Source organism: Aythya ferina, assembly GCF_964211825.1.
Source record: "Aythya ferina genome assembly, chromosome: 30".
Classification (NCBI taxonomy): domain Eukaryota; kingdom Metazoa; phylum Chordata; class Aves; order Anseriformes; family Anatidae; genus Aythya; species Aythya ferina.
In genome coordinates this window covers 1,470,593-1,484,061 of record NC_140327.1, presented here as the reverse complement: position 1 = coordinate 1,484,061, position 13,469 = coordinate 1,470,593, and the positions used below count along the sequence as shown (strand labels likewise).

The following is a 13,469-nucleotide window of genomic DNA, read 5'->3' as shown; positions in this document are numbered from 1 at the left end:
CCCCATGGCAGCCCCATGCCATTCCCTCAGGCCCAGAGAGCAGAGACCGGCACCTGTCCCTCCGATCCCCTCATCAGGAAGCCGTGGGCTGCCGCGAGGCCTCCCCTGCATCTCCTCTGCTATGGGCCCAAGCACCTTCAGCCGCTCCTCACACGTCTTGCCCTGCAGAGCCTTCGCCGTCCTCGTAGCCCTCCCTTGGAGGCTCTCACACAGTTTCATGCCCTTCATCTGCTGTGGTGCCCACAGCTGCATGCAATGCTTGAGGCGAGGCCTCACTCGCATAGAGCAGAGCTCCCCACATCCCACTGCAACCCAGCTCACTCCTCTCTGGAGTGTCTCCACTTTATTCCATACAAATCCTGGCACCAACAGGAGCAGCCCCCACCTCCCATCCTGCAGCCAGGACAGGAGCTGGTTGCTGCTCCCTGTTCCTATCCCTGGGGGTTTTCAGCTGCTCCATGGGTTGTTAGCGCTGCAGCAGGCGGCTGTAGGGCCCACCACAGGCCGCGAGCTCAGCAGGCGTCCCCATCTCAGCCACGGTGCCACGCTCCAGCACCACGACGCGGTCGGCCTTCTCCAGCATCCGCGGGTGGTGGGTGATGAGCAGCACCGTCCGGTCCCCCCCACTCTGCACCCACTGCTGCAGCTGTAGGAGAGGCCGGTGCCCATCAGCCTCCGCCACGGAGCTGGACCCCTTCTCCCAGGCACAGTCCACCACTCACCGCCACATCCCCATCCCCATCCAGAGCACTGGTGGCCTCGTCGAGGATTAGGACAGTGGGGCATCGCACCAAGGCCCGGGCAATGGCAACACGCTGCTTCTGCCCAGCCGAGAGCTGATCTCCTCTCTCCCCTACATCTGCAGGATGGGGAGAGGGAGGTGATTGGGACAGACACCCAGTTGCCCCTGCTCCCCAGTACTCACCAGTGTCAAAGCCTTGGTCCAGTGCAGAGATAAAATCCAAGGCACCAGCAGCCTCTGCAGCTGCTATGATCTCCTCCTCCCTGCAGTCCTCCAGCCCATAGGCAATGTTGTCCCGGATGGAGCCAGAGAAGAGCACGGGCTCCTGCCCTACCAGTGCCACCTGCCCCGAGGCAGAGGCTGAGTCCAGGCACTGCTCAGCACATTTGTGCTGCACACCCTCCTGCAGCCACACTCACCTGGCGGTGTAGGTACCGGTGCTTGTAATCACGCAGTGGCACCCCATCCAGCAGCACCTCCCCAGCCGTGGGCTCGTAGAAGCGCTGCAGCAGCCCAGCACAGGTGCTCTTCCCACTGCCGTTCAGCCCTGCCAGTGCTGTCACCTCACCAGGGCGCAGCTCGAAGGAGACATCCTGCAGGACAAGGTGCTCAGGGCGCGTGGGGTAGGCAAAGGAGACGTGCTGGAAGGTGACGTGGCCTTGCAGTGTGGCAGGCTCTGAGGTGCCCCCAGTGCCCACAGCCGGCTCACGGTCCAGGTAGTCGAAGATCTTGTGGGCAGCTGCCACATTGCTCAGCAGGTCACCGTAGGCGTACGCCAGCGCCTGTGTGGGGCAGAGCTACTGGCACCAAGGATGGGGACACAGCAATGTGCTCATGGAAGGGACAGACGTGGGGATGTGCCTACGGGGGATGCACTGCCCAGCCTTACCTGCACACTGCTGCCGGCATTATTCTGGTAGAGGATGAAGGCGATGAGGCCGCCAGCAGTGAGGGTCCCCTCACGGAGCTGCTGGTGGCCGCAGTACAACACCAGTGCCTGCACGGCCAGCTGCAGTGCCTGCAGGGACAGGGCTGAGTGGGGATGTCCTTGTGCCAATAGGCACCTGGGTCCCCCCATATCAGCCTCACCCGCCGGATGAGGAGGAAGATTGCCTTCTCCATGTCCCGCTGGTCCCGCAGCCCCAGCATCTTGGTCAGTGCCTGGCCGTACCGGCGCTCTTCCTCCTCCTCCCCAGCGAAGGCCCGCACTGTCTCGATGGAGGAGATGGCCTCCTGCACCACCATCCCAGTGCCAGCTGTTGCATCCAGCACGGCCTGCTGCAGCATCTGGGTAGGGCCAGTGGGCATCAGCACCCACAGGATGGCACAGCTGAGTCCTCACCATCCCATCCCATCTCCATTCCTGCTCTCCTCTTGCCTGTTATCCCCTTCCCATGATCACCATCCCCGCAGTCATCATCCCCACATTCCTGACCCTGTCATTCCCAGCCCCAAACCTCCTGTTCCATCCCTGTAATCCTCACCCTGCTGCCCTGTCCCAGCCATCTCAATCTCACCATTGTTGCCCAGCCATCTCTACCTCACATCCCATCCCCACCATCCCCATTTCTTGCTGTCCCCAACCTGCCACCCTCTTCCTGCTTTCCCCATCCAGCCATCCATCACCATCCCCTCTCTCCTGTTTCTCCTGTCCCATGTCCACCATCACCTGATATCGGGCATTGTAGGTCTTGCGTGCAACAATGGCAAGGGGCACCTCAAGCAGCGCCAGCAGGGTCAGGCGTGGTGAGAGTGCCAGCATGAAGGCACTGAGCCCCAGAACCTTCCCCAGGTTCCTCAAGGCGATATTGGCACTGCCTGGTACCACCCTGCTCGCCAGTGGCACATCAGTGGCCAGCCGGGAGGCCAGATCAGCTGCAAGGGTTGAACAAGGTCAGTGGGGGACACACCATGGGGACAGGGTCAGGGAACCCCCCGTTTTGTACCTGCTGTGGTCTGCTGGAAGAAGGCTAGATCCTGGTGTACCAGGCCAGAGAAGAGCTGGTCGCGGGTGCGCAGCGTGAGGCGAGCCATGATGAAGCTGAAGAGGCCCCCGCGGCAGCCAGCAAACAGCGAACTGGGCAGAATGGGGGGACAGAGATACCCTGAAACCCATCAGGCACCATCCCAGGTGCGGACAGGGTCTGGGAGAGGAACTGGGGGTCCCTACCTGCTGGCGGAGGCAAGGCACACAAAGCCGATGGCAGTGGCAAAGGCAGTGGGGCCGTCCCCATGGCGGAGGACGTCCAAGGCCTTCCCAGTGCAGTAGGGCACGGAGGTCTCACCCAATGCAGCCAGCACGAGGCAGAAGAAGGCTCCGCTGAGGAAGGGCCACTCAGGCCAGGCCAGAGCCAGCTGCCGGCGCAGGGCCGCCTGGTACTTGACCTCCTTGGTCCCCAGGGCCACCCCAGGTGCCAGGGAGGTCCAGGTGAGCAGGGCCAGCAAGACTGCCCCGTAGGCCAATGCCAGCCAGGACGGTGTGGCCATGGCCAGCAGCACTGGTGGAGCCCCAGGCAGCTCCAGGCAGCCCCGGAGGGTAAGGAAGGTGGCAGGGGCCAGGCTCACCAGGGCTGCGGCTCCCCGGGGTCCTCCGGGGGCCAACAGCCTCCCAGCTCCCACCAGCACTGGTAGGCGCAGCCCAGCCTCCAGCCATGTGGCCACTAGACCCAGCTGGGCCAGTGCCGGGGCCAACTGTGCCAGTGCTGCCAGCACGACCAGGTCAGCCAGGAGCAGGACACAGGCCAGGCGCAAGGTGGGCAGCAACTCCATGGCTTGGGGGCTCTGAGGAGCGTTCAAGGCCCTACCCAGCAACCTCAGACCCTCTGCTGGTCACTTGGACCCTGCTGGGCTCCCTGAGGCACTCCCCAGGGAACACCAGTGCTCCCAGTGCAGACTCCTCAGCTCCCCTCGACCCTGTCCAGCACCCTGGGGCTCACACCAGTGCTCCTGGCTTATCCCTGAGACCCTGCTGAGCTCCCTGGGACACCAGTGCTCCCAGTAAATCCCCCAGTCCTGACCAGGACCCCCAAAGACCCTTCCCAGCACCCTAGAACACAACCCAGTACGCCCAGTATGGCCCCCCAGTCTCGTCCTGGATCCCCAAACCTCTCAGGAACACACCTGTAACCCCCTGCACAGCCCCCTTCACCTTCTTGAGACCCACCCCCGGCACACTGAGGACACACCAGCTCTCCCAGTCCTCCCAGTCCAGCCCCCCTCACCAGCCCCGTGCTCCCCAGACCTGCTCGGCTCGGTTTGGCCCGGCCGAGTCCAGCCGCCCCCCCCGGCTCCCCCCAGCCTGCTCTGCCTCCCCCCGGGGCCCCCAGACCCACCCGGCCCCGGCCGCTCCCTCTATGCTCTGGTCCCGCCACCTTTCACTTTCACTTTCGTTTTCGCGGCCCTGCAGCCCCCGCCCTTCTCCCCCAGCCACGCCCCACTCCCGCCTCACCACGCCCCTTTCGCCCTTTACCACGCCCCCCTCCGCCCCTTGCCACGCCCCCTCCGCCCCTCGCCACGCCCCCCTCCCCGCCCCTCCGCAAGCTGCTCCGGCCCGATCTGCCCGACAACTGGTGACGCGCCGCCGGCCTCAGCCAATGGCAGGCGGCGCCGGCGCCCATCCCGTCCCGGCGCTGGGTTTCATTTTCCGAGAAACGGGACCAGGACCGGCTCCGGGACCGGAGAGGGGCCGGGAGAGTCGCGGGCACTGACCGGGGACGATGGGCGCCGGCCGCCGCCTCCTGGAGTCGCTGCGCCCCGAGCGCTGGCGCTGCGCGGTGGTGGCGGTGCTGATGGGGGCTTCGTCGCTCGGTAGGGGAGGGGGGCAGCACACCCATTTTGGGGGGAGCTTCATGAAATGTGGGGGGCCCGCCATAAATCGGGGGGGGTGGGCAGCACACCTATCAGAGCAGCATGGATATTTGGAGGGGGCTGCATTGGAGTTGTACCCCAATGGGGAGTTGCACTGAGCTTTGGGGGGGCTGCACAAAATCTCGGGAGGGTCAGCAAGTGGGGGGGGGCAGCACTGTATGGGAGCAGCGTTGAGATTTGGGGGGAGCTTCATGAAATGTAGAGGGTTGCATGAAATGTAGGGGTTGCATGAAATGTTGGGGGGTCAGCCACAAACCAGGGGGGGCAGCACCCCAATGGGGAGCAGCGTTGAGCTTTGGTGGGGGGGCTGCACAAAATCGGGGGGGGGGACAGCCACAGAATGGTGGGGGGAGAGAGCAACCCAATGGGGAGCAACACTGAGCTTTGGGGGGAGGCTGCATGAAATTTAGGGGGGTCAGGTTCAAACCAAGGGGACAGCACCCCAACGGGGAGCAACACTAAGCTTGGGGAGGGGGGGCTGCACAAAATCTGGGGGGCATCATTGGACCCCCTCTACCGTCCCCACTGCCCTGGGGGGGCCCCATCAACCTGACTGTGGTTTGGTGACAGGGGAGATGGCCATCCCCTACTACACGGGGCGCGCCAGCGACTGGGTGGCCCGCGAGGACGAGCTGGCGGCCATCTGGCCCATGGTGCTGCTGGGGCTGAGCAGGTATTTTGGGGAGGGGGACGTCCTGGTCGGGGAGCAGCATGGGGGTCTCCCTGATGCACACACACACACACACACACACACACACACACGCCCTCCTTGTGCCCTTCCCACTGCAGCGCCGTCACCGAGCTGGCTTGCGACATCGCCTTCGTGGGGACGCTGAGCCGCGTGCATGGCCACCTGCAGCGCCGCCTCTTCGGGGCCGTCCTCCGCGGGGACATCGCCGAGCTGCGGGACGAGGGGGCCGGTGAGCACGGGATTTAGGGTCAGGCCCGGCGACGGGGTGGGGACAGGTACTGGGATGCTCAACCCCACTGTCGTCCTCCGCCTTGTCCCCCTGCAGGGGATGTGGCAGCACGGGTGACGGGGGACGTGGAGGCCACCCGTGAGGCCCTGGGCGAGGCGCTGAGCCTGCTGCTGTGGTACCTGGCGCGGGGCATCTGCCTCTTCAGCACCATGGCCTGGCTGTCCCCGCGCATGGCCCTCGTCACCGCCCTGGTGCTGCCCTTCCTCCTGTTGCTGCCCAGGGTCATCGGCAGGTTCCAGCAGGTGAGAGGGGGCTGTGGGCCCTCTGTCACCTCCGTGTATCCGCTGCCATCCCCCTTTTATGTGCCCGTTGTCCCCTCCATGTGCCCACCCTCTCTGGGCCCGTTGTCCCCACAACATGCGTGTTGTCCTCTCCATGTGCCTGCTGCCCCCTGCACGTGCCCAATATCCCCTCCATTCACCCAACACCCTCTGCATGTCCCCACTGTCCCCTCCACTATGCCCACCGTGTCCCTCCAGCCCCCTCCCCGTGTCCACCATCCCCTCCATATGCCCTCTGCCCCCTCCCTGTACCCCATTCCCCACCTGCCAGCCCTGTGGTGACATTGCTGTCCCCAGGGCCTGGCTCCAAAGGTGCAGAAGGCGCTGGCCCACGCCAGTGAGGTGGCAGTGGAGACCTTCCAGGCCATGGCCACCGTGCGCAGCTTCGCCAACGAGGACGGGGTGGCCGCGCGCTACCGCCAGTGCCTGCACCAGACCCACCAGCTGGAGAAGCAGGATGCAGTCCTCTACGCCGTCTCTGCCTGGACCAGTGGTGTACGGGATGCGGTGGCACAGTGGCATGGGGTTGGGGGACAGGATGGGACATGGGTACACAATGGTGTAGGGGTAGTGGGACATGGGTACACAACGGCATGGGGACTGCAGAACATGGGGACACGATGAGAAGGGTCTGAGGGACATGACATGGGGCTGGGGGACATGGGGATGTGATGATGGAGCTGAGAGATATGACGGTATAGGGCTAGGGGTCATGGGGACATGATGGCCTGGGGACACTAGGACATGGTGAGCATGATAGCACAGGGGCTGCAGGGCACAAGGGTGTGAACACAGGGAATGGGACAGCACAGAGCCTCCAGGACATGGGGGACACAATGGCATGGGGAAACATGACAGTTCTGGGGCTCTGGGACATGGGGGAAGTTGATGACATGAGAGAGGTGACAGAGCAGGGCTGGGAACTCAGTGTCCCTGCAGAGAGTTAGCCACGGCCCTGTGGGGAGGTGTTCCCTGGGGGTGACTCCTCACGGTGTCCCCAGTTCTCAGCGCTGGCCCTGAAGATGGGGATCCTCTACTACGGGGGACAGCTGGTGGCCGCGGGGACCATCAGCACCGGGGACCTCGTCACCTTCCTTCTCTACCAGCTGCAGTTCACTGATGTCGTGGAGGTGAGCCCAGGTGCCTTTGTCCCCATGTCCTCCTTGCCATGTCCCACGGCCAGTCCTCCTGTGTCCCCATGCCCACCTGTGTCCCCAGGCTCTCCCTCTGTCCCCATTTCTGTCCCTCTGTGACCCCCTGCTGTGTCCCTGTGCCCTCCCCACCATGTCCCCGTATCACCCACTATGTCCCCTGTCACATCCCCATGCCAGTCCCCCTGTGTCCTTGCATCCTCCGAGCTCCTGTGTCCTCCACATCCCCATGCCCTCCTGGCCATGTCCCCATACCCATTCCCTCCGACCCCAAATGATGTCACTCACATTCCTGTGCTGTCCCCAGGTCCTGCTCCGCTACTACCCCACTCTGACAAAGGCTGTGGGCTCCTCGGAGAAGATCTTCGAGTTCCTGGACCGGGAGCCACAGGTCGCACCCTCGGGGACACTAGCACCCAGCGACCTGCGGGGCCACCTCCAGCTTGAGGACGTCTGGTTCTCCTACCCTGGGCGCCAGGAGCCTGTCCTCAAGGTGGACACGGGGACACAGCAAGGGGACACAGAGACGCGATGGCAGAGCGTGGCAGGCGTGGGGACACAGCAGGGGGACACAGGGACATGATGGGAGAGTGTGGCGTGAGGGGACACAACAAAGGAGATATAGGGATGTGATGGGAGAGTGTGGCGTGAGGGGACACGGCAGGGGGACACAGGGACATAATGGGAAAGCGTGGCAGGCGTGGTGACATGGTAGGGGGACACAAAGTGACATGGCATGGGGACATGGTGGGGAGGGTGTGGGAATGTGGCAAGGGGACACAGGGACACAATGGGGATGTGGCATAGGGACACATAGGACAGTGTGGGGACGTGGCAGAGGGACACAAGGACGTGGCAGGGAGGGCATGGGGACAGGGTACACAGGGCCACAGTGGGGACATGGCATTGTCACCACAGATGTGGCAGGGAGGGCGGCGGGGGGACCCAGGGAGGGGATGGGGCAAGCGGGACACAGCAGGGAGGGCGTGGGGACATGGGGTCACGGAGGTGCAAATGGCCACGTCCCCCCAGGGTGTGTCCCTGGAGCTGCGCCCCGGGGAGGTGCTGGCACTGATGGGCCCCCCGGGCTCGGGGAAGAGCACCCTGGTGTCCCTGCTGCTGCGCCTGCACCAGCCCACGGCCGGGCGCCTGCTCTTGGATGGCCATCCCCTCAGCGCCTACCGCCACTCCTACCTGTGCCACCGCGTGAGTTGCTTGCCTGCGCCCTGTCACCAGACCTTGTCCTCTCCCCAGTTGTCCCCGTGGGGTCACCAGAAGACGTCTTCGCGCCTCCCCCAGCCATCCCTCCTGGGGTCACTGGCTGTCCCCCCACACCTCTTCCCATCGCCACTTGGTCCCCAGCCACGTCCCCAGATGTCCCTGCCCACCCCCACCGTGTCCCCTGATGTTCCTGCCACGTCCCCAACCACCCCCACCATGTCCCCGGCTGTCCCAATAATGTCCTCCATGGCCACCCCTGCTGTATCACCAGCCATCCCTGCTATGTTGCCACTCATTCCCATTATGTCCCCAGATGTTCCTGACGTGTCCCTAGCCATCCCCACCATGTCCCCTCTATGTTCCCACTGTGTCCCCCATCAGGTCCCCACCATGTCCCGTCCCCTGCTATCCCCACGATCTCCCCCACTGCGTTATTGCCACGTCCCCGCCATATCCTCAGCCATCCCCACCATGTCCACAGCTGTCCCCATCGTGTCCCCCGTCCCCGGCCACCCCTCCCATGTCACCAGCTGTGTTACCACCCATTCCCACCACGTCCCCGGCTGTCCCCACCATTGCAGGTGGCCACCGTCCCCCAGGAGCCGGTGCTCTTCGCCCGCTCACTCCACGCCAACATCGCCTACGGGCCAGAGAGCTGGAGCCGGGCGCAGGTGACAGCGGCAGCCCGCCGGGTGGGCGCCCACAACTTCATCACCCGCCTGCCCCGAGGCTATGACACAGGTAGAGTGTTCCCCCCTATCCCTGTCCCATCCAGGGTCCCCGTGTCTTCTCCCCTGACCCCTCTGTCCCTGCAGAGGTGGGTGAGCTTGGGGGGCAGCTCTCCGGGGGACAGCGGCAAGGGGTGGCCATCGCCCGCGCCCTGGTGCGGGACCCTCACATCCTTGTCCTTGACGAGCCCACCAGTGCCCTGGATGCTGAGTGCCAGCAGCAGGTGGGGCGCGTCCCTATGTCCCCTCAGTCCCCATTCCTAACAGCACTCCTGTCCCTGGGCATCCCTTTGGGTTTCCATTCCCACTGTCCCATTGTCCCTGGTTTCTGTGTTCCCTTTGTCCCCACTCCTGGTGTCTCCTGGGTCTTTTTTGTCCCCACTCCTCGTGTCCCCTGGTCCCTGGGTCCTCTTTGTCCCCACTCCTGGTGTCCTGTGGGTCTCTGATCCCTGTGTCCCCTTTGCCCCCACTCTGGCCTTCCCTGGGTCCCTGGGTTCCCTTTGTCCCCACTCCTGGTGTCCCCTGGTGCCCTCCTCCCCCATCTCCTGGGTCCCCACATGTTCCTTCTGCAGTCCCCTTGGTCCTTGCTCCCAAAGCCCCTGGGGTCCCTAATCTCCACATCCCCTGGGTCCCCAGTCTCCATGCCTCCTGCGTCCTCACTCTCGGCGTCCCCTCGGTCCTGAAGTGGGGTTGGGGACATCCCATGCATCTCCGCTGACCGCATCTCCTGCCGCAGGTGGAGCGGGAGCTCTTCGAGGACAGCGGGACCAGGCGCACGGTGCTGCTGGTGACAGGGCAGGTGGCCCTGGCAGCACGGGCACACCAGGTGGCCCTGATGGAGGGGGGACAGGTACGCGAGCAGGGCCCCCCCAGCAAGCTGCTGCGCCCCGGCAGCCGCTACTGGCACCTGCTGCAGGATGGGGGACGCCAGGGGACATTGGGGGATGGGGACAAGGGCACAGGGAGTGGGGATGAGGGGCAGCAGGAGCCAGGGATGGGGACGGTACAAGCCAGGATGGAGACATCAGGGGATGGAGACACGAGGAGCTGGGATGGGGACACTGGGAGCCAGGATGGTGACACTGAGAGCTGGGATGGTGACACCAGGGCCAGGGATGGGGACACCAAGGGCAGAGGCAGAGGTGGGGACACTACTACCCCTTGGGATGGAGACACCAGGAGCTAGGATGGGGACACCAAGGGCAGAGATGGGGACCCAAGGAGCAGTGACAAGGGACCATGAGACATGGGCACCAAGCCAGACAATGCTGTAGTGTCCCTGCTGCGTGGCCGTGACCAGGGCAGCCACTGGATGAACTGGGGTATCACCGGGTGCCACTGGGTGCCATCAAGGTTGGCGGCCAGCAGGGACGGCCACGTGACACAGAGTGTTAATAAATCTTTGTGTTTGTATCTGGGATGTGCTGGGGACTCTGGGGGTGGGGGGGGAAGGGAGCACAGTCATGGGTACTGGGTCCTAGGGGTGCCACCCCTCCCCAGTGGCACCCATTGGGAAGGGGCTGGTGGTCACTGGTGTGTGCCCCACTAAGCCAGGCAGTGTTTTGGGGGCAGGGAGGAAGGGGGCATACTGGAGCACATCCATAGTGGCGTGGTGACATCCATCCTGCCATTTGACTCCCCCATCACTTGGTCTCCTGTGCAGATCCTTTGACCATGCCTTTTTTTTTTTGTTGTTGTTTTTTTTTTTGACTGCCCTTTTTTTTTGTGGCACCGGTTTGGATGCAGCGCCCCATCCGGCACCGCTCCTTATGCTTGGTACTTCCCTTGACCTTGACATGCTTCTTGGGGCCTGGGTTCCGACTCCTGTGCAGACCCTCATCCCCTTCCTGCCCAAGAGCCTTTAATCCATTACCCAGGAACACCGTAGGGGTTGATGGCACTGTGGGTGATGGGGGCAGATTCCTCCTTCTGCTTTGAGCTGAGACGAGGGTTCATCCCCCTTTTTCTTGGTGGTTGAGTCCTCTGTCCTGCAGGTGGGCAGCTGGATCGGCTACCACTCCTTGCAGGGACTTAGGAGGGGGCTGCTGGGCCTCAGTAGGGGCAGGCTGACACCTGCTACCCGTCTCCCTCAGAGACTCCCAGGAGCCCCTCAGACCAAATATCTCTGTATCACGTAATTGGGGAGGGTTTAGGGGTTGGCTCCGTCTGCCTCCCTGCCAGGAGCCCTGGCTGCAGTCGATCCGCGTGAGGTCCTGGTTCTTTCCTTCTTGGTGGAGGCAGTCTTGAGGCGCGCAGTCCTTGCCCTTGATAACCTCCTGTGTGGACCTTCCCCCCACATCCTCACCTACCTGTCCTTCAAGCTCTAGAGCCTCAAACCTATTGTGTAAGGGCACCTGGGGAGGTGACACAGAAGGGGGGGAGAGGTAAGAAGGGGGCTCGCTGACGCGCAGCACTGAGCAGGGCCCTGATTCCATTCCCCTCCCTGGGGAGCCGCAGACCCGGCAGCAGCCCCAAGCCCCCCACCCGCCCCGGCCCCATTGCCCCGCTCCGCTCTGAGCCCCTCGCAACAATTGATGCCGCCGCCGCCAACCCGCCAATAGCGACTTAGAATCTCTCCTGACGTCACCGGGCGCCGGGCAGATCCCGGTCTCGGCGGGTTCCGAGAAGCAGAAAGCGAAAGCGAAAGCGAAAGCACTGCGGGCGGTGCCCCGGGCCCCCTTCCAGATACAGCGTCTCTCCCCGGCTTCGACCCCGGCGTGTCCCCCCGCGGGAGGCTGGAGTCGCAGAATAGCCCCAGTTCGAAGGGACCCACCGGGACCATCCAGTCCATCTCCTGGCTCCACACAGGACCACCCAAAAATCAGACCCTGCGCCTAAGAGCCTTCTCCAAATGCTCCTTGAGCTGCAGCAGGCTCAGGGCCATGGCCACGTCTCCGGGGAACCTGTTCCAGTGCCCGACCACCCTCTCGGGGAAGAAATTTTTCCAAACAGCCATCCTGAGCCTCCCCTGTGGCAGCTCCATGCTGTTCCCTCGGGCCCTGTCGCTGGCCCAAGAGAGCAGAGACCGGCGTCTGCCCCTCTGCTCCCCTCATCAAGAACTGTGGGTCACCGCAAGGCCTCCCCTGCGTCTCCTCTGCTCTGGGCTCAACAAGCCAAGCGCCTTCAGCCGCTCCTCACACGCCTTGCCTTGCAGTCGTTTCACCGCTCTCCGTTGCCCTTCTTCGCACACTTTCCGCTATTTGATGTCCTCCTTATACCGTGCTGCTCAAAGCTGCACACAGAATTCCAGATGCGGCCACACCAGTGCTTTGTAGAGCGGGTCAATCCTTTCTCTTGGCTCGATGCAGCCAGGATACAGTTGGCCCTTTTGGCCACTAGGGCACACTGTCGGCTCACATTTAGCTTACCATCAACCCTGGATCTCTCCACTCTCACTCCAGCCGCCAGACATACACCCAGGATTACACCACTCCAGGTGCAGAATCCAGCATTTACTCTTGTTAAATTTCATACACCAATTTTATTGGCAATTGTCCCGTGTTCTCATCCGTCAACATCTCTCTGCAAGGCCTCTCTACCCTCAAGGGAATCGACTTGATCGTCATAAAAGGACATTACATAATCACAGAATAGTTGTGGTTGGAAGGCATCTCTGGGTCCATTGGGTCCAACCCCACTGCTCACACAGGGACATGCAGAGCACGTTGTCCAGAACCATACGCAGGTAGCCTTTGGTGATCTACAGGGAGGGAGACTCCAAAACTCTCCAGGCAACTGGTGGCAGTGCTCTGTAAAGCACTTCCCGATGTTCAGACAGAGCCTCTTGTGCTCTAGTTTGTGCCCATTGCCTCTTGTCCTGGCACCTCTGAGAAGAGCCTGGCCCTGTCCTTTCTGCACCCTCCCTTCGGGGATTTCTGGGTCCTGATGGGCTCCCCCCGAGCCTCCTCTGCTCCAGGCTGAGCAGGCCCAGCTCCCTCAACCTCTCCTCCCAGGGGCGATACTTCAGTCCCTGCAGCATCTTCAGGACCTTCCTTGACTCTCCCCAGTGTGGTCAGGTCTCTCTTGGATGAGAAAGCCCAGCGCTGGGCCCAGTACCCCAGCTGCAGCCTCACCAGTGCTGAGCAGCAGGGAAGGATCACCTCCATTGGCTTGCTGGCAATGCTTTGCCTAATGCCACCCAGGATGCTGATAGCCTTCTCTGTAGCAAGGGCACATTGCTGGCTCCTGTTCCACTTGGTGTCCACCAGGACCCCCAGGGCCTTTTCTGAAGAGCTGCTTCCCAGCTGGGTGCCTCAAGCACGTTCTGTTGCCTGGGGTTGTTCTTCCAGGGGCAGGACTTCAAGCTGTCAAGGCATGAATTTCCCTTCATAGAAAGGATTCGGTTGGAAGGGACCTTAAAGATCATCTAACTCCAATGCCCCTGCCATAGGCAGGGATGCCACCCACCAGATCAGGTTGGCCAAGGCCCTGTCTAGCCTGGCCTTAAACACCTCCAGGGATGGGGCATCCACAGCTTCTCCTGGCAACCTATTCCAGTG

The 13,469-nt window shown here is 63.0% G+C and overlaps 2 protein-coding genes across 3 annotated transcripts; one reads left to right on the top strand and one right to left on the bottom strand.

The window, feature by feature from the left end:
- Positions 1 to 328: 328 nt before the first annotated feature.
- Positions 329 to 3,937, bottom strand: TAP2 (transporter 2, ATP binding cassette subfamily B member). The gene is made up of 9 exons (XM_084501021.1): positions 2,913 to 3,937; positions 2,689 to 2,819; positions 2,412 to 2,617; positions 1,832 to 2,029; positions 1,632 to 1,760; positions 1,162 to 1,524; positions 926 to 1,085; positions 723 to 859; positions 329 to 646 (listed from the first exon to the last, which is right to left on the bottom strand). Exons 1-9 carry the CDS (start codon positions 3,509 to 3,511, stop codon positions 467 to 469), a joined length of 2,103 nt encoding a protein of 700 aa, XP_084357147.1. The 5' UTR covers positions 3,512 to 3,937; the 3' UTR covers positions 329 to 466.
- Positions 3,938 to 4,333: 396 nt separating this feature from the next.
- On the top strand, positions 4,334 to 10,383 carry TAP1 (transporter 1, ATP binding cassette subfamily B member). 2 transcript variants are annotated; one of them, XM_084501038.1, is made up of 11 exons: positions 4,335 to 4,549; positions 5,180 to 5,282; positions 5,399 to 5,529; positions 5,626 to 5,831; positions 6,168 to 6,365; positions 6,872 to 7,000; positions 7,329 to 7,514; positions 8,054 to 8,227; positions 8,824 to 8,983; positions 9,058 to 9,194; positions 9,707 to 10,383. In XM_084501038.1, the coding sequence occupies exons 1-11, from the start codon at positions 4,459 to 4,461 to the stop codon at positions 10,154 to 10,156; spliced, it is 1,965 nt and encodes a 654-aa protein (XP_084357164.1). In that variant the 5' UTR covers positions 4,335 to 4,458; the 3' UTR covers positions 10,157 to 10,383. The 2 variants fall into 2 exon arrangements, with proteins under 2 accessions (XP_084357165.1, XP_084357164.1); XM_084501039.1 differs by lacking the exon at positions 9,058 to 9,194 and having other exon boundaries at positions 4,334 to 4,549; positions 9,707 to 10,137.
- Positions 10,384 to 13,469: the final 3,086 nt, after the last annotated feature.